Source organism: Nipponia nippon, unplaced genomic scaffold, assembly GCF_047370975.1.
Source record: "Nipponia nippon isolate SJK-2023a ecotype South Korea unplaced genomic scaffold, ASM4737097v1 scaffold_9, whole genome shotgun sequence".
In the NCBI taxonomy this organism is placed as follows: domain Eukaryota; kingdom Metazoa; phylum Chordata; class Aves; order Pelecaniformes; family Threskiornithidae; genus Nipponia; species Nipponia nippon.
Genome location: NW_028262413.1, coordinates 19,769,125 through 19,787,593, shown reverse-complemented (window position 1 = coordinate 19,787,593; position 18,469 = coordinate 19,769,125). Strand labels below are relative to the sequence as shown.

Genomic DNA, 18,469 nt, shown 5'->3' with positions numbered 1-18,469 from the left:
CTGGGTTTTCAGGATCTAGCATTTGATGGATCCCTTCTAAAGAATAAAGGTTAGTTTTAAAATATATATTGGTCCCATGACATATGTACCAGTGCATAGTGAAAAGGGTCATATGGTAGCAGAGAAGGTCATATAACTTGTATTTTAGTCCTTGATCTTCTCTCAGTGTCTCCTCTCCCTAGCGTTCTTTCTCACTCTTCTAGTATCATGTAAATCCCTGCCTGCATACAAAATAAAAATTGAGGAACAAAAATCTGATAACGCTGTCACAGAAGCTAGCACAAATAAGCTACATACAAAAACCTGCCTAACCAGCACAGTTCACCTCCTTTCATCATACTCAGTCCTACCATTTAAGAAATGCTGATAAGCATACTGTTTAATTTCTCACAAAAAAAATCTCTTCTCATCTCTTCTTTTAATGAATGCTAATATGCCTGACAATAATTCTAGAATAAAATTTGAGTTGGCATATGAATATCATAAGCATTTTAAGACATTACTGTAAAAGCACCATTTTTTGTCCCAGATAAATCTCGAGAATGAACTCCATGCACTGCAAGCCCAGGTCAACCAGGACAGACTTCAGGATGGGTTAGTCATTTTCTATGACAACAGACACCTTGCCAACATTTGCCTTTAAAACACTGCAGTCTTGCTGTGCACACCATATTTCAGGCAGTTTACTTCACCAATGCCATGAGATACTGCATTCTTTCTACCACTGTACGTACAAGCTCTACAAGGACAGTATGTTGACCAAGTGAATGGAATGATGCTAGGAATTACTGATATATGACCAACATATTTTCTTAAAGCTGCAAAAAAAAAGGTGCTTGTTTCAAAACATTCATAAGTTAGCAGAGAAACACTATGAAAGATTCCTGGGGTCTGGGTGAGGCGGGTGGGGGGCAGGGGAAGATAAGTCTCTAAACCTTACAGTTTCCACAAGGTAATATTTGCATGAATTAACTTGGGAAATGATTCTCTGTATCAGAAAGGAAGCATACTGAACCAGCACAGCAGAAGTTTTAAAGCCCCAATGCAGCAGCACTAGCTAGTTTTTCAGGAAAGCAGTTATTGCTCTCCAACTGCCTATGTGGTGGCAGAGGAAAAATCCCTGCCTGTATTGCCCTGGATTTCTATTTGTGCTGCATCGTGCAATATAGTTAACAATAACAATACGAGGCTTCTCATGTTTGCTTGTACAATTTTACATAAGATTAGGGAAAACACATAATTTTATTTTCATTCCATTTGCCAAATTCGTCAAAATCTTTCTCATGTTTGTCAACTGCAAAAACATTACTATGCTCAGTGATCAAAACAGGTCACTACGGGACGCATCGTATCCTGATGCTTTTGAGAACACCCTGTAGAAACTTCCTAAAAAGGAAACGAATTTCATGTCATGACTTCTGAACTTTTATTTCAACCAGATGGTCTCATATTCATGAAGAACGCATGCATGTATACCGACATTTCAGTCACTTCCCAGTGTCATAAATACTGTGTTGATTTTTCTCTTGAAAGATGATTTAAGCAATAGGAGAAAGAGTTTCTAATGAAGTACAACTGCTCATGACACCTACTTAAGTACGTGAAGAAATGGAAAAGTAAAGTTATGATCAAACAGTAAATAATTTTGGCTCCTCCCAAGAGCTGAACTCCCTTGTAAATACTACTTTGTGGAAAGATCACAAATACTTTTAACAAAGTTTCCTTTTTGTGGAAATATTTCAGAATGCATCTACATATTGTCATTGTACTTTAAAAGGCAGAACTCTTGAGATGATTAAGCAATTTGTTTGCCGTCCATTTAGGAGTATCCTCTGTAAAAAGCTTTTCAAGTTTATTTTCTGTTAATCATGTTTACCTTTTAGAGTTGCTAATTTTTTGCTCATTCTCTTGGAAAAAAAAAAAAAACTAAGTCCTTACAGCTGCTGTAAGACTGACCTAATAATAAACTCTTCCAGTGCTCCACAGAATGAGTCTTAGTTTAAGTGTGAGAGTAAGTCAAAGCATATGTACAGAATGATACCATGTCTGTGAAGAACTGAATTCCCATTTATAATGTAACCCAACAGCACATACTAGATCCCATGGCACAGCAGTATTCGAGCAATCCATCACCGACAGGGGTCACTCCTGAACCCCTGAGACAGAAAGATCCCCTCTGCTGAACTTTCAGTTTGCACAAGGGCTGAACAATGACTCATGGACTATTTAAAATCCTCCTTTTCAGGCAAGTGCTCATGGTGTGTGTTTGGTTCCCCCCCCCCCCCCCTTTTTTTTTTTTTAAGGCAGAGGGGGAGGCAGAGAGGGGAGTTCTTTCATGAGCTGCCTTATCCAGATGATCTGCAATAACCCCAGTTTCAAAAACAAGTGAAGAAAAGTACACCGCTTTGGTTTATGGAGTGTATTTTATAAAGACATCTTAGAGAAAAGAACACCAAATCTGTGAGGGAAATGAATCTGGCTCTGAGAAAACAGCTCCAAGCAACACAGTTTGCTTCCCAGCAAATTCAGGCTTAATGCTCATGAATTATTAAGTTACCACGTTGGCTAGAAGCCAGGGGGGAGGATTACAGAGCTTACAGTAAGACTGTTACTGCAAACACTGGGTTTCCATAGAAACAGAAAATAGTGAAAATAAGTACCTGTCATTCCTCTCTACCACATCAAGGAAAAACAACCACAATGTTAAAAACATTATTAAAGCTTGCAGGAGAAATGTAGCTAAGCACCAATTACATTCTCCTTGGGTTCTCATGAGTCTGCCACACTTGAACATTTGACACTGTCATTAGTATTTTTTTGTTATTTACATCATGAAAGGTACATATTTGTGTTCCTGAAAGGAATCCTCTCCATTAGCTAAAAAAAGTTTCTATTTCCAAAAAAAAGAGATGCCAGTCATATAGTGCGATTCCTTAGTCCCTGCCAGCGATCACGATTTTAACTAATGAAAAGAAAGCCAGCTGACCCTGCCAGGCGGTAGGTGTGAAATGCTTTGAACTTAACCGTAGGGAAGACTGCTAATTTTGGATTACAAGTATTTTACAGAATAAGTATTTTATCACCATCTCTAACCTGAGAGAAGCTAATGGTTCTGAGGTCTAATACAGCAGTTGTCTCATTTAATTCTTGCTCTACCAACCACATATCCCTGTTACTTGGCTTTGCACCTGACAATCCAGAACGGAGTTTTGACAGTGAATTTTGCAACAGAAAGAGCTCAAGTACGAAGAGTAGTATTCATTATACTGGCCCTTCCTACAGACAGAAAATTACTTGTATTTGCTTTCTCTGAGCTATGTAGTTCACCTAAACATTTTAACAACGTGTATTTGCACCCTGCCAGCTGAGACAGCAAAATCTCTTCTAGCTGTATGTGTTCATGGTACATTTTTGTTCTTTCTGAGCAGGAAAGGGGAAGAAGAACTTCGAATACCTGCAACTAATTGGTTTCTTCCTGTTAACAACTAAAAAGCTGAAATATCTGTGTAGAAAAATCTGTATCCCTGCCTATTGATACCATATCTGATCCCCAACCTGAAAAAAATTTTTTGGGAAGGAGGGTGGTGGTGGTGAGAGATAGGAGATACAATTGATTTTTGTAAAAGCTCCTGTTTTATCACGGCTTAGTATTAGTAATTTTGTAGGAAAGAATGAACATCTCCAATAATACCACTTACCTCTCTACAGCAACTTTCATATACAAATCCAGATAGTAATAGCTTCTTTAAAATATGTAATATTAACAGGAAAGGGGATAAATAGGAAAACCAAGCAAATGGAGATTTGGGAGAGAGATCTAAGGAATGAAAGCCAGCTGAAGCAACTGGTAGAGCACATGAAAAGGCATTACTCCTCCTTTGCCCTTTTTTACAAGTCTACACAGATAAAAAAAGCCTTATAAAATACTCCATAGGTTACATCTGCCTCCAGTAATGATCAAACCTTTTTTTCTAAAAGTTACCCATTATATCAGAAAGACTCTTTGTCCCCTGCCATATGCATGCAGTAGACTTCAGAGACTCACATTTTTTCCATGTGAACTAGAGTGACCAGAACAACGGCCATTGCTGTAGATGGCAATATTCCTTGATGTTTGCTTACTGGATGATGTTTTTAAGTAAGTTCATCTTGAGCAGAATCAAGAACTGATATCCTCCTTGTTACTACTGCTATGGAATATCTATTGCACAGAAGTCAGAAAAATACTTTCCTTGAAATACTACGAACACAATAAACTAAAGCATAGGAGGAACTAATGGAGGATTAGCTACCTCAACAGATCAGATTGCTGGAAAAGAGGAAAATATTAGAAAGATGGATTTTTTTCCATGACTAAGCAGAAGAAAAACCTCATTACTTGGTAAGCCTAATCCCTAGGAAAATTCTCTGAATATTACAGAAATAATTCTGAATGATACAAAGTTCTTTTTTCCCAGTAGGCAAATCATTATACTGACAGTGAATGAGGTAACTTTTCTATTTTAAAATAACTATGAGAAGGCTGCTATTAAAAAAACATAACAAATGGGAAGTTTAGCATGTAATTGCACAATAAAAGTAAAATATAATTTTCTGCTTCCTAACATAGCAACTGGCAATAGTGGAACACGATAATATTTTAAAGCAATTAAGAGGGGAAAAATACACACACATTGTCACAGCACTCCCAGAGCTATTAGCTAGAGAGAGAAGCAATGCAGAAAAAGGGATCTTAAGGTCAATTCCATACTCTGGGAGAGAATGCAGTCAGACTTTTTTGCGACAACTTTTAATGTGGATCTTTCCACATTAACCAACTTCATTTCTTTTTCAGCTATTCAACTTCAACCATATTCTTTTACCCAGTGATCCTGTCTTCCTTTCTTCTGACCTTATTAACGCCTATCGTCCTGTTTATTCTTCACCTGTCTGTATCTCTCCAAGCCCTTTGCCATTCTCAGCTGCTAAGCCTCCCTCTACCCAAGCAGCATCTGATTTCCAGATCGCGTACAGTTTCTATAACTCTAGTTTGGAGCATGTAGAGTTGCTCTGTACAGGTGTTCTCCTGTTAAGCATGCTGATCTTGCGTATCAGAGCTTTGAGAGGACTGAAACCTGTATTCAGATAGAACTTGCGGAAAATTTGCTACCACTTTTTCAGAAGTTTGCTTAGTGTTTAAAATGGAAGTTCCAGACGATGATGATTGTCTACATTAGGAAGTGTTACAAGAAAATTATTCAAGAAGAAATGTGTAAACGCGATGTAATTTTAGCTACACTGTTCTTGCTAACATTTTTGAGCAGCTGACGTACATTCCTATTGACAGTTTAAAAGTCAAGAAAATATGACTAAATGATGATGAGAACCATGGAGCTAACTGTCATCAATAAATACACACAGAGACGAAGGATTCCTGGCAACTTTGTCAAGGTTACCTTCAGCAACTTGGTATACAGATTTGTAATCTGAATTAGGAATACTGTGTCAGAGAAAACTCCTACTATAGAAAAAGTGAAAATCAATTCCCCTACAGATTAATCATTTCTAAATCCAGTGTTTCAAAGCGGTGAATTTTATTCTACTCTATCTAAACACTGTCACAAACATTTTCTTTTTACAGCCCCCCCGCAAAAGGCAGTATCATGACCTCTATCAATTCAATAACACCTATGAGAAGTAATAGAAGTTTAGAGATACTAAAATAGGACAAGACTGTACAAGTGAGTAGTACCTTGAGAAAACTCCTCCTTTTCTAGTGCGCACACACATACACACACTGGTCAAACCAAAGCCAGTTTGATCATACAGTGGAAGCTAACCTGTTTACGAGGCCAAGGAGACAATACATTTAATAGAATGATCATGTTGTTCTCTAATATTTTTACACCTTTAATATCTTAAACTTTTATATATTTGTCTGCTAATTTTTAACAGGTAAAAGAATTTGATTCGGTTCAAAAGTATCTCAAGATCATGAGATGGGTTACAAATGGAAATCATTAGCTACATTACTTCTGCAGTTACCACCCATACAGAACTGTAGAGCAGTATTAACAAAAAAACATTTCCACTTAAAATTTTTTGATTCTGCCTTGAAAAAAGAGGCAGATGATTTTATGTTAGATGACTTTAGAATTGCTAAATCCAACTATCATGATAGAGATTAACAGCATTTTTTTAGTCCATAATTATCTCTCCAAATCATATTTCTCTCCTGAGAGCTGCTTTGTCAGTGGTGCTAAATTTTTACAGAAGATGTGAGACAGACTGTACTACTCACATTCTCCCCAACATCCACCCACTAATTCAGAACATTTCCAAGAAAACCATCTTTCCATATCACCTATTAGCAAGAGCATTGAAGAGCAAGGTTGTGTTTGCTCTCATTTTGCCTATTGCTTTTCCATTTTAACACAGAAATAGATGTTTCAAAATTACCAAATTCCTAGCACTATATTGAAAATTGGCAGGTGGGTAGAAGATATGCTTCTACATGTCTAGTATTTTAAAATCACTGTGGGTCTCTGTTTTCTCACATTTCTGCACGTGTTTTACCTAGCCATCTGCTGAGAAAAGAATGGATTACAATTTTATCCTTCAGTAAGAAGGAAAAGAATGTGAAAAGGCATCTCAACAACACACAATGAGATGCTTTATAAAGGGCTAGATGTTAACCTTGTTAATACCTCCACATACTCTGAGGTAAGAATCAAAGAAGCAAGAGAAAAGAATGAGGCAATGAAGCTGCTTCATGAATTTCAGAAGATTTTTTCTTTTTTTAAAGGAACAAGGGCTTTCTCTGTAATGCACCTAACGAATAAATGTTGATTTGCATTAGAAAAGCTACAAGCAGCTATAAATTAACCATTGAAGGATAAAGTCTTGCTTCAGAGCAGACATATGCTTCTCCACCCTGTATCTTATTGTCCTAGGCAAAGAGGAACAGTGTGAAATCTGGAATTCTAAGGTAGAAACTTTGGGGCAAAAATATCCTGCCAACATACCTTTTCCCTATTGCAATCTTTAGTCAAGATCAGCTTCCATCGTGATGCTGCCAGGAAATTACCAGCTGATATAACATAGTAGAAAAGACTTCTATCTAACAGATTAATTTTAAAAGCAGATGGGATCATTATAATAATTCAATCTTGTCTACTATATAACACAGACCACACACCATTTATGTTAATATATACCTTTGGGTTTATTTGTTTGTTTTAAGGAGGGAGAGGGAGGGCCTGAGGCAGATGTTTGGCTTATGAAAATATGTATTTTGTTATTCCTTTTTTTTTATTCCACACCTTCTGATTGTTTTCTGTAGACCATTTGCTGTCTCTTTCCTTACATTAGAGTGCAAATGATTTATGCTTATGATGCATATCAGGACATCAACCTATAGTGTAAAAGAATGACGTATACTCTGGTAGTACACAGTATTTCAATACAAAATTTTGGACAGGCATCTTGCATTACAGCAAACATCTCTTCGTGGCAAATCATATCCCGCCCCCGTATCTGAAAGTCTGAGCATACCATCTCCAGTCATGTCTACATTTATCACTAAAGTAATAAGAAAAAAATATCATAACAACATGGTATGTGCTCATTATGTAAAGTTACTTATACAGCACAATGTCACTTAGATAAAGCCCAAAGGCACAATTTAGTATAGAGTAAAAAAAAAAAAGGTGTGAAATGCTAATCAGTCCAAGTTAATAACCACCCAAATTATTACTACACTGTTACTGTGCCTTTCCTACATTCCCCTCTCACTGCAGTGCTTCGCACTCCCACAAACTGGCTCTCACGAGTAATTCCGTTACTCTTTTTTTCCTTTCTCTTCCCCCTAAAAAAAAAAAAAAAAGTATTTCATTTTCCAAGTCAAATCATTTTAAATGATAATCAGAGGAAGAAATTCTACTAATTCCATCTGGATGTTTCTCTTATACTGACAACAAAGAGAAAGAATAAAGATCTGAAGACAAAAAAATAAATTTCACTGAACAGTAAATTATTGAAGGATGGACACCTGCAAAAGTAAATGAAAGGAATGGTTTGAGAGAAGCAAAAAAAAAGATGTTGAAAGGTGAAAAGCTTAGATAACTGTTTGATCAGGTCCCAGAGAAACAGAATTAAAAAAAAAAAAAAGGAAATACGAAAAAATTCAGACCCTCCCCCGAAAAAGGGCAAGAATTTGCATACGTGAGAACGAGTCATAGCTATCAAGGTCAATAACTATGCAGCACCTTCCCTCTCATTTCACTGTACTGTAAGATAACTGGGCCATCAGTATATAGATTTATATATGCCCTTTACATCTGACCTTCATCTATGGTCCCCAGAAATTTCCCATGCATTAAGAGTCTTAAGAGTCCGGTTGGGAAGTAATTAAGCAGAAGGAATATGTGGTTCTGCATTTGCAGGTGCATTTATTTCTCTGCTTCTCCATAAAAAGTTAACTCTTTCCCCCACCTCTAACTCACAGCATTCACAAATTCCCTCAAAGGTGCCTAGACACTAAAAAACTGTCAAACAAAATCATACTGAAACACACAGAAGACAAGATCTACATGATGCATCTATGTGTACCCTCACATGAGGAATAGACAGTAGTCCTCACCAACACTGAACAACCATCTATTTTTTTTTTCCAGTTTTATATCCTTTCATCCTGGATTTTTCTTAACTTTCTGTTATTAGGACAGGCCCCATATGTCAATTACATGATTTAAAAAAAACAAAACAAAACAAAAAAACTTGTATTTGATAAGCATCGTTCCAAACGCATTTCAGTAGAAGATACACCCATCTTGTTTTGCCTTCTCTATAGCACTGAAAAAAATCCAAGGCATAGTTAAAAGCTAGAAAATAATTAAATGGATCAGAGAAAGTGGTGCCTTTCATAATGTTACTTGATCCTTCTTATTTAATGGAGAATCACACTTATTAGAACCAACTCAGCATTGATACAGACAGGCGTCCAGTTCAGCCATAGACATCTGAATCCAAACTCTTAATCTTCACAAGAATTCTCACATACCAAGTCAGATAACAATAGAGGCTTTGAAGACTTCTTGATGATTATTTCAGGATTCAGAGCATCCTAAGGATTCTCAACAAGAAAAAAATGTGCAGGAAAAATTGACAAACCTAAACTTGTCTTTTTATGTGATAAAATAGGGAGTTGGTTATAATGCAAATTGGCCGGTGACCTTTTGAGTGTAGACTTACTCACCACTACCATACTGCATATGCCATAACGCTTTCCTCTGCCGGTGGAAGACATCTCTTCTCCTCCCAATTCCTCTGTTTGCATAGCTTCTCTGGATGAATGCTCTATTCCCCCTGCATACCCTACTAACAAAGTGCTGAGGAACCAGACAGCCACTAAAATTGCTAAGTACTCTAGTTTTAAATATCTGCTGCACTTTTGGGTGAGACAAGTTTGGATTCTGATCACTGACAATCATTTTTACCTAGATGGAATTTACAAATAACGTAAGATGCTTACTTAAAAACATCTCCAATACTGAGAAAGTTAAAATAATATGCATCCACAGAATGCACCACGAAGATCATACTAAGTATTCCCCATGGCTTTGTCAGCATCTCAGTTGGCTTCCATCTTCCTTTGGGTAAACTGGAATCTTAATTTCTTATAGGATTATCTTTGGTTAGGATAGTTGCTGCCTCTTCTTTTGTCTTCTCTGCTATCTTCCCAAGGCAAAACCACAGAATAAAAAGTAACATCTTTTTTTCTATTGCATCCCATCTTTGGGGGGGGGGGGGGGGGCTAATTTTTAAATAAAGCTTTCTCACATGTTTCCTGGGGCACTACAAGATAATGTGGGGAAGAGTGTATTACTGTACTTCCCATCCTTTGTGGTTCCAAGTAACGTTTCCAGAGTACATTTTCATTACCTTTAAACTTTTCTAGCTTTAGGTTGCACGTCTATAATATAGGCTTTTTAGATACACTGTACATTCAATATTTCTCAGAATATAATTGTATCAATCTCTTAACAAGATGTGTTGGGAGTATCATACAGAGAAACACCACAATAGCACAGAGCAGAAGAGAAAGCAGTTCTTAAACTGAGTAACACATACCTATCCATACATACTTTCATAATTTGTTCTATGTGATCACTTCTGGGTAACCTTGTTATACATGAATTGAAGAAAAAGAATACAATATTCTGAAAATTTGCTAAGGAATTCCTCTGTTTCTTTGTCTCCAAAAGCAAAATATAGATAATACCATGAAGACATTGCAACAATAGTTACATAGATTTTTGAATTAGACAGAATGGAATAACAAATGTTAATAATAAAAAGAGAGTCATATAAGCAAGAAGGAGAAATATAACGTGCATTATGGCGAGTATGTGATCTTGTAAGAGAAGAGCCGATCATAAAGCAGATGGCACAAGAGCAGCGAATTAGGAGCAACTAAACTTTCGAGTACTGCACAATGCAAACCAAAGAATGTACTTCCAATGTCTTCCTTCGTGCAGATATTACAAAAAACCATCATCAATGACAAAATCTTAAGAGTTTCATTACCATGTCATTGTAAATGTTCTGTTTCTTAGCTGCCAGTCTCCACTGTAACTTTACATCTAAAAATATGTACAGCCACTTGTTGCTACTACTACAATTGTTTAAGCTGAAAGTATTCATTACTTAAAACAGCCCCTGTTCTTAGTTACCTTTTCCTCATGACACATCATATACTGCCCTGCTGATCATTTGGGCAATGTTTTCCTTTGTCTTCCATTTGCTGCCCATGTACTTACAGAAGCTGTGTGTGCATATGTGTGCATGTGTATCTTTCTCTCTCCCTCTCCACGTTCAACTCCAGCTGAGCTTTTGCTTTTCTAAGTCTGTCTCTGCATGCCCAGGCAGTTTCTTATTTTTCCCACATAGCTAATCTGATGCACGTTTGACTGTCTGCACGATTGAATGGGCCATGCTTGTACTCCACAGAATGCAACACCAAGATAAACTGGCAGCAAGAAAAGACGCTATGCAGAACGAAAGAAACGAACAAAAAAACCCAGGTAGTGCTGCATTGTGACTCAACAGATCAGCTGAAAGATCATAAGGCCTTCTCATAACGCTATGTATTGAAGAGCAATACAATCAGCAAACATATGCATCCTACCATAGAGAAAATCTGGTCTTACAACGAAAAGGTCTCGAGTATATTCTGTATGAGAAATGTACACATGGACTTCCTCTGTCAAAGCTATCAACGCTACCATGGATACTTATCACATCTTCCAAAATTTCCAGTCATGAGGAGGTCTATTATAACAGGCATGGTAAAGACATGGCAAGTAGGCAGACGGAGAAGTTACAAGCAGAAATATGCACGCCGCTATTTTCCATGCGTAATTACTGATTAGGCCCCAGTTTTTCAAATTAAATCACATCAGAATTTCTTTTTTGTTCTATTCACTCTCCATAATTAAGGATATATCTAGACAACAAGAAACTTTTAAGCCTCAATGGAGTAAAATAGTGTAACTGGTAAAACAGTGCTAGAAACATTTATTCTGGCTTAAGATGCAGTCAGAATAAAAAAAACTTCACATGTTTAAACATAAACTTTATAAAGAAAAAATCATACTGAAATTTATTTATTCTTTTTCATACTTAGTGGATTCTTCAAGCTCATTTTCAGAAAAAAATTGATATCATGCTTTTGAATGTATAGTTTTTGAAGTTATGCAAAATTTTATGCATTTATTAGTAAAAAAGAGCTATTGTAAAGGTAGCTAAACCTCACTGCTTTACTGAATTTAGTTTATTTCTGCCCATCAACATAATACTGTAAAAATTGTTTTAAAAAAAACTTGCATCCTTCCAGCACAGATAACACTCTGGATCAGCGCCTTTACAGTAGTTTCAGCCCCTTTACAATAGTTTCATCTAGTCTGTATCTCCCTGCTTTACCATATCAGGTTTAATGCTTCTCTTCTGTTGAGGCACGAGGCGCATTCCCATATAATAGAACAAAATTAGTTGACTCTGATGTGACTTGTGCTTGACAAATCTATGTTGACTTTTACTTATCCTCTTGTTAGCTTCTAAGCGCTAATAAATAGTTTATTTGTTCCAGAACTTTTTGCATTTGTCATCTGATTGCAGTTGACCTTCTCGGGGAGATGGAGGCAAAACAGCTATTAAATACTCCAGCTATCTTGGTAACATCTGCTGATAGCTTAATGTTCCCTTTAATCTGTTCAGTTATTTCTTGATTTTGTAAAAAAAATTTTTGCTGCTAAAGCATCATAGAATTAGTCTTTTTTTGTCCTTGATGTCTTTTGCTAATTGCATTTTTTCATCAAGTTTCTGTCTCTTCCCATCCCTGTTTGTGCAATTTCATTAGTTTCTCCTTTTTTATATTTCCTTCCAGACTCCATTTCACCAAAGAATACGTGATATAGACTTTCTGTTGTTGCCATATATTTAATCTTTCCTTCATATTGAAACAATTTGCTTTTGTGCTCTTCAACAGTATTGTTAAGGAACTGACAACTCTCAAATTTCTTTCCTCCATATCAGTTTACCTTTCTTTTTTTGATGTTTATTGACACCTGCCTTATTGAAGTTCACCGTCTTTATGTTAACATTTCGTTTTCTAGTTACTGTCAACTCTATCATTTCACGATCATTCATCCCGAGGTACTTCTCACAGTGGGGCTGTACTTCCCCATTGGCTGTTATCAAAACTAGAGCCATTTTCTCATTGTTTTCTGCTAACTTCCACATGGCAAACAAACTGAGGTATTAAACTTTGGTAACGAAGATTTTGTTGCTAGACTAATGTCTTTTGTATGTAAAAATATAGAGCAATTTTTGCAACAAAAAATCCCAAATACTTTAAAAACATACAAATAGACTTTCATCCCTTTTGATCTGAGCCATTACCTAATACTCAGATTGACAGGTTGTTTCTGTTGTGGGCTGAAACAAGTTATTGAGGCAGACATTCATCAATCCAGTTCTATTTACTTTCAAGTATTTTTTTTTTATAACTCTGTCAGAGTAAAAATTAAGTCACTTTTTCCTTTTTTTTACCTCTGGGTCTTACCCCTCTGATAGCAGCATTGTTACTCTTGCTATCCATATAACCCCACTGTCATCTTTTGTCTGCTTCTCATTTTCAGACAGCACAAAGTACTAAACACAGTACACTACTGTATTTGTATTCAGAACCTGGGAATACATCTCAAACTGTATCTCAGCTGCTGCTCCAACCTTCTGATTGCTAATCCATAATTGGTACATGCTATTACTTCAGCTCTTGAAAAACACTGGAATTTTCACCGATTCTTCACTTAATCTAACTGGGAAATAACTATTGCAACCAACAGGTTCAATGAGGTTTGTAATCTACTATATGTCCAAAGCACTAACAATGAAAGCCAGTCAACCTCCAGTGTGAACTGTTTGGATAAGAAATTTGTCAACCCTGAAACCATTTCAGAGAAGTCAATTTGTCCTTTCCATTTAGAATGCAGTGTGCAGAAGCTTTGCTTGTTTTTCTACCTTCATGTACTATTTCCTGAGGCATATAGAAGAGGAAAGAAACTTAATCTTTTAAAGTAGATATAAAAATGTCATTCTAAATGTGTTATCTGTTTTCTGTTTTTAAGTTTCTTCTCTAAAACAGAGCTCAGCCTCATTACACACTTCTTCCTCACCACTCTTTGGGATGTAAGAAAATGTAAAAATGATGCTGTTTTCACTGCAGCAGATCACTGATGCGTAGTACAGAGCGCTAAGTAGTAACAACTGTTTGCACACCAAAGCATTATTATATATATTTAAATACACCCGAACCACTTTTTTTACTTTTTCTCATTATAACAATTATTTTCTTTTTTTTTTTTTTTTTTTTTAAATCACTGGCAAAACCCTTTCTTAAGGCTTTCCCACTCAATGTTTCCATACTATGCAAACTGCAGCCCAAGACAATTCATCTCCTTTTGAAGCAATTTCTGAGGCCTTCCACAGTCATGGCAGCAGCTTGTCCCTTCCTCTTCCTCATCTAAATCATTTGATATTTTACTGCTTTGTAGTATGAGCTAATTAATTGTGAGTAATTTTGTTTTATTTTGATTTGCCATTTGCACCTTTTCCTCTTAACAGCTATTTTCTGCTAATTCTCTCAATAGAGGAATTATAGGCCTGTCCTCCTAACTACATCAAAACAAGAATTTCTCACTCAGTGGAGGTGAAATAAACATGATGTAGTATCAGATTAGGCGTTCTTGCCATCTTCTACAAAATGATCCTTAAGTTGCCGAACTAAACGGTGGCAGACACATATTTATAAGATGCAATCAAGTCATTAGAGCTTTCTAATATAGACCACTTTTTTAGTGGTATGTATTCTGAAGAGGCTACAAAACTGCTGTTACTCTACTCTGAACTTTCTTGGATGAACATTATTCACATAATAATGTTCTTCTGAAGAGAGGAAAGAACATTTTGGGGCTCTTTCCTCCGTTTGGAACAAATCTAAATCTAATTTGCTGAAAACTAGGACAGTTTTGACCTTAGTAGCAAATGTGGTCTGTGCCAACTGTGAGGACATGCCTTAATCAGAACTCAAAAAAACCCCACAAACATGCTGTACTTTAGATCAGACCAGGCTACACTTACTTAACTTCTGAGACACAATGCATAGCTTGCAATACTCTTCTACGTATTGTGATGTTTTCAAAAGACATGCTTGTAAAGGAAAAATACAGCACATTTCATATTTGCTAACATTAGTATCAATTACCTCAACATACTGAGCAGCACAGTTGTCCAGCCTAGACATAGGGATGAATATGAATACTTTATATTGATAGCAACGGAGTAGTGAAAACGAGCTATGTTGTAACATGACTGTAAGGCAAGGAGTGGATGAGAATTCAAGAGCCTCAATTCAGCACCCAAATGCACAGCAGTCCTCTTTTCAAAGCAGTCAAACAGTGTGGCCCTGCCATTATTAGTACTTCTTAAACATGAAGACCTTCAGCAATGTGTGGAGGCCAAGTCAGAAACCTAAACAAAATTCAACTATTCTGTGCCTTTAATGCTTTGCTTATACGTAAGCACTAAATTTCATATGCAATGATTAGTATTACTGATATTCTCATGTATGCATTGCAGGGCTGTCAACTTATGATACATCAGGTTTCGCCTTTAGTTGTCACAAGAATAGGTTACATGTTTCTCTTCAATGTATTTGCTTTCTTCATAATTTTTTTCCTAGGAAGTTTTTTAGTTATTTGATACAGTCCTACCTGATCTGCTTGCCTTCTCGAACATCGTACAAAGAAAAAAAGACATCTGTGTCTTCTCCAATTGTATTGTAGGTGAAGCTCTTTAGACTGAGGAAGAAGTGATGAGGCACTGGCATACGGCAAGCTTCCCCATGACGCTGACGAATTGTATCCACCTGATTAAAAACAATGAAAATGATTTTTAGTTCTTCACAAATAAAAGACGTGATAATTTTAACTGAGATTCTGCTCTCCTTTCTCCATCAAGTAAAAGTTTACTCTCAAATATATTCTACATTAGAGATACATGCCAGATTGTTTTCTTCCTCTATTTTTTCAACTTTTAGTTTGAATAGTTTGAGAAACCATGATAACCAAGTAAATATGAGATAAATGGTTTATGCATTTGAAATCTATTTTTATTCAGAAAACCAAGTCAACCCTATTCCTCAAATATTGTCTTGATTCTGGTACTGAAAATTAACTACAATAAGATGGTCTAGCATGGTTCTTGATTTCCATTTAAAGCAGATGGACTTCAAAGCATTTTTAAGAATAACATTTGTTATGCTATTTCTTTTCAGCAGCTGCAATTCATTTATGAAGGTCATTCAGAACCAGGCTTCACAGGCTAATATGCCCTGCAGGTATAACAAAAAGAAATCTTAACAACGGTTGATAACATGAGCAACCAATAAAGTCAAATAGCAGAAAGGTTTAACGTTTTGACTCAGTATATCAAGACCTTTTTACAATAGTGAAAATTGGGGTGGAGGAAAAAAAAAAGAACTATAATTAGAAATAAAATTATGTTTTAATTTTGATAGCCCTTTATATCCATTTTATGTTGATCTTAATAAACAGCTTGCATGAATATCCTAAGCTCGCTAGGCTAGTCTCCTCTGAATGCAGAGACAGGTACATAGTAACAAAGAAAACCTTAACATTTTCAGACTTTCAACCCAGATTTGTTCTAGCTTAAAAAATAGAGCTTAAAATGAATTTTATTTGGTATTTTAAATTAAATCCAAGTAAATCCTCATCCTTTAAAGACAGGTACCTGTGGAAGCACAGTTCTCCTGGAAAAATTAGACCCAGATTCCATGACCAGGAAAGGATTACATTACTACGTAAAGGATACATGAAACAGAAGCCTACTAAGCCACATGTTAGCAGGTGGAAAGAAGACTCACATGGGCAGACTGAGGTTTTTGATATCACTACAAAAGTTGATGTTTTAAGAACAACAGTTAGAGCCAAGGAAAAGAGGCCTAAATGGAAGTTGAAGAAGGACCTTGATAAGTTAATTACTTGGGGATCTTCTGATGAAGTGTTCTATGGGTAGGGACTTACCCAATAATATCCATCATACTTTTACACACATTACCAAGCACTTAAAGACAATAAAAATTCATATGTAGATGTTTACCTGTGATGTGCTCTGCTGGACACTGTGTCTGCTTGACAAATGCTGTGGAGATACAAAATAGTAAAATTTAAACCTTTTTTGAAAGTAAGAGATATTTACATTATATCTATGAAGCATTAGAACAGCAATTTTAAAATATGACTGTTCGAGATTATTACCAACTTTTCAGGGCCTTTTTTCACAGTATATCATCACTCACAAGACCACTAGCTTTCCTAAAGGCTTTTCTCAGTTAAACCTTTTCTTAGCCTAACTACTTGAATTCATAGGTGGTATTTACCTTAGCTTTTAATGTAAATGGCTGTCACAAGCTAGACAGAATTTCCAAAACTGTAAAAGCATTTCTTTTTGAAAAGTCCATCACCCTATACTGTATAATCTATGTGTTCTCTTGCTAAATGGGGGGATACCTCACCATTAATCCTCATCTACCAGTATGTTGTCTATGAAAAGGTGCATTTGTTAAAAAACATGGACAATCAGAAGAAGGATGGCTTTTAGACTTTGTTTAAACTTTTTGCTCTGATCAGAAAATGAAATTCTGATAAATGGTTAAAGACTCTTCTACAATTTCAGCTGGCCAACACCTATAAAGAAGCGTCAGTATAAAGAGCTACATCTCCAAAACAGAACTTGGAGGATGATCCTGTATTTAAAGTCCTTTATACTAGAAGGAGATGTTACCATCAGAAAATGGACTGCAAGTCTCACTGAACCGATTTAATCTCCAAAGGGAGATTTAAATACTAATCTAAATTGAAAAGGTTTCAGAGAGCTTTAAAAAACATATCATTGATTCTGCCATGCCTGTTCTACACATATTCACCTTAACATTAGCATTTTAAACTGAAATATTAACATTAACACTACCACATGTTGATAAATATTCTCTTCATTCGCCCCCATCTCTATCCTTTTATTACATACCCAATATCTTATTCTGACCAAACATACACACTCTCTAGCAGGACTAGCACGATCTGTTGGTAACCTCGTAGCTTCAAGAGGTGAAACCAAAAGATAGTCCACAAAAATGTATTCAGGAATACTTTTTCCAAACTATGCCACTGTCTCACAAAGAACAAAAAGACGACTTTTTACCACAAAAGCAGAGATAATCATCATAATGAGACTAAATGAAGAAGATATTAAGTTAAATGGCATATTTTGACATCTGTTTACATTCACAGTTATAAAAACGTCCTCTTTCACACTGTCAGCAGCAGAAATAATGATCTCCAGCTCCATTGTTTGTCTAACTACTGCACTGTCTTCTGAATATTAAAACCCTCTAAGTTTAGGTGGCTGAGTTGCCTATTTAATCTTTTTGTCACCTACAACCACTCTAAATCAGCTGGCATAGAAAAGACCAGTTATTTAAGCCGCTCAAGGTATCCTGGCTTCTTTTGACTAAAATTCATCTCTAAATCCAAGTAAGAAAGCGGGAGATAAACTCAAGCAACAGAAATATGAGAGGTGGTTCAAAGAGCTACAGTTTCCTCAGCGAACACAGCTGCTTACACATGTAGGTAAACCTGTAACAATAAGCGGCCAAAAATCAAGTTTAAAATTTTTCACAATCAAAAGACTAGACTTCACTACCTCTCTGCTTTTATGCTTCAGGACCACGCTACTACAATACAGACAACCACTGACTGAGTTAATTTTACATACCCTTGCCTCTGGCTAGGCAAGTGCCCAAAGCGTACACGCTCTCTTGGAAGCCATTTTTGGGTACATGAACGAGGGG

At 36.2% G+C, this 18,469-nt stretch overlaps 1 protein-coding gene across 14 annotated transcripts in view; it reads right to left on the bottom strand.

Moving 5' to 3' along the window:
- DOCK3 (dedicator of cytokinesis 3) overlaps positions 1 to 18,469 on the bottom strand; it is a 221,367-nt gene that overhangs the window by 115,273 nt on the left and 87,625 nt on the right. For all 14 annotated transcript variants that reach the window (XM_087743795.1, XM_087743802.1, XM_087743796.1 and 11 more), the window contains exons 8-9: positions 16,720 to 16,761; positions 15,312 to 15,466 (exon numbers count right to left, since the gene is read on the bottom strand). In XM_087743795.1, coding sequence (XP_087599921.1) covers positions 15,312 to 15,466; positions 16,720 to 16,761 — 197 coding nt within the window. The remainder of the gene's footprint in view (positions 1 to 15,311; positions 15,467 to 16,719; positions 16,762 to 18,469) is intronic.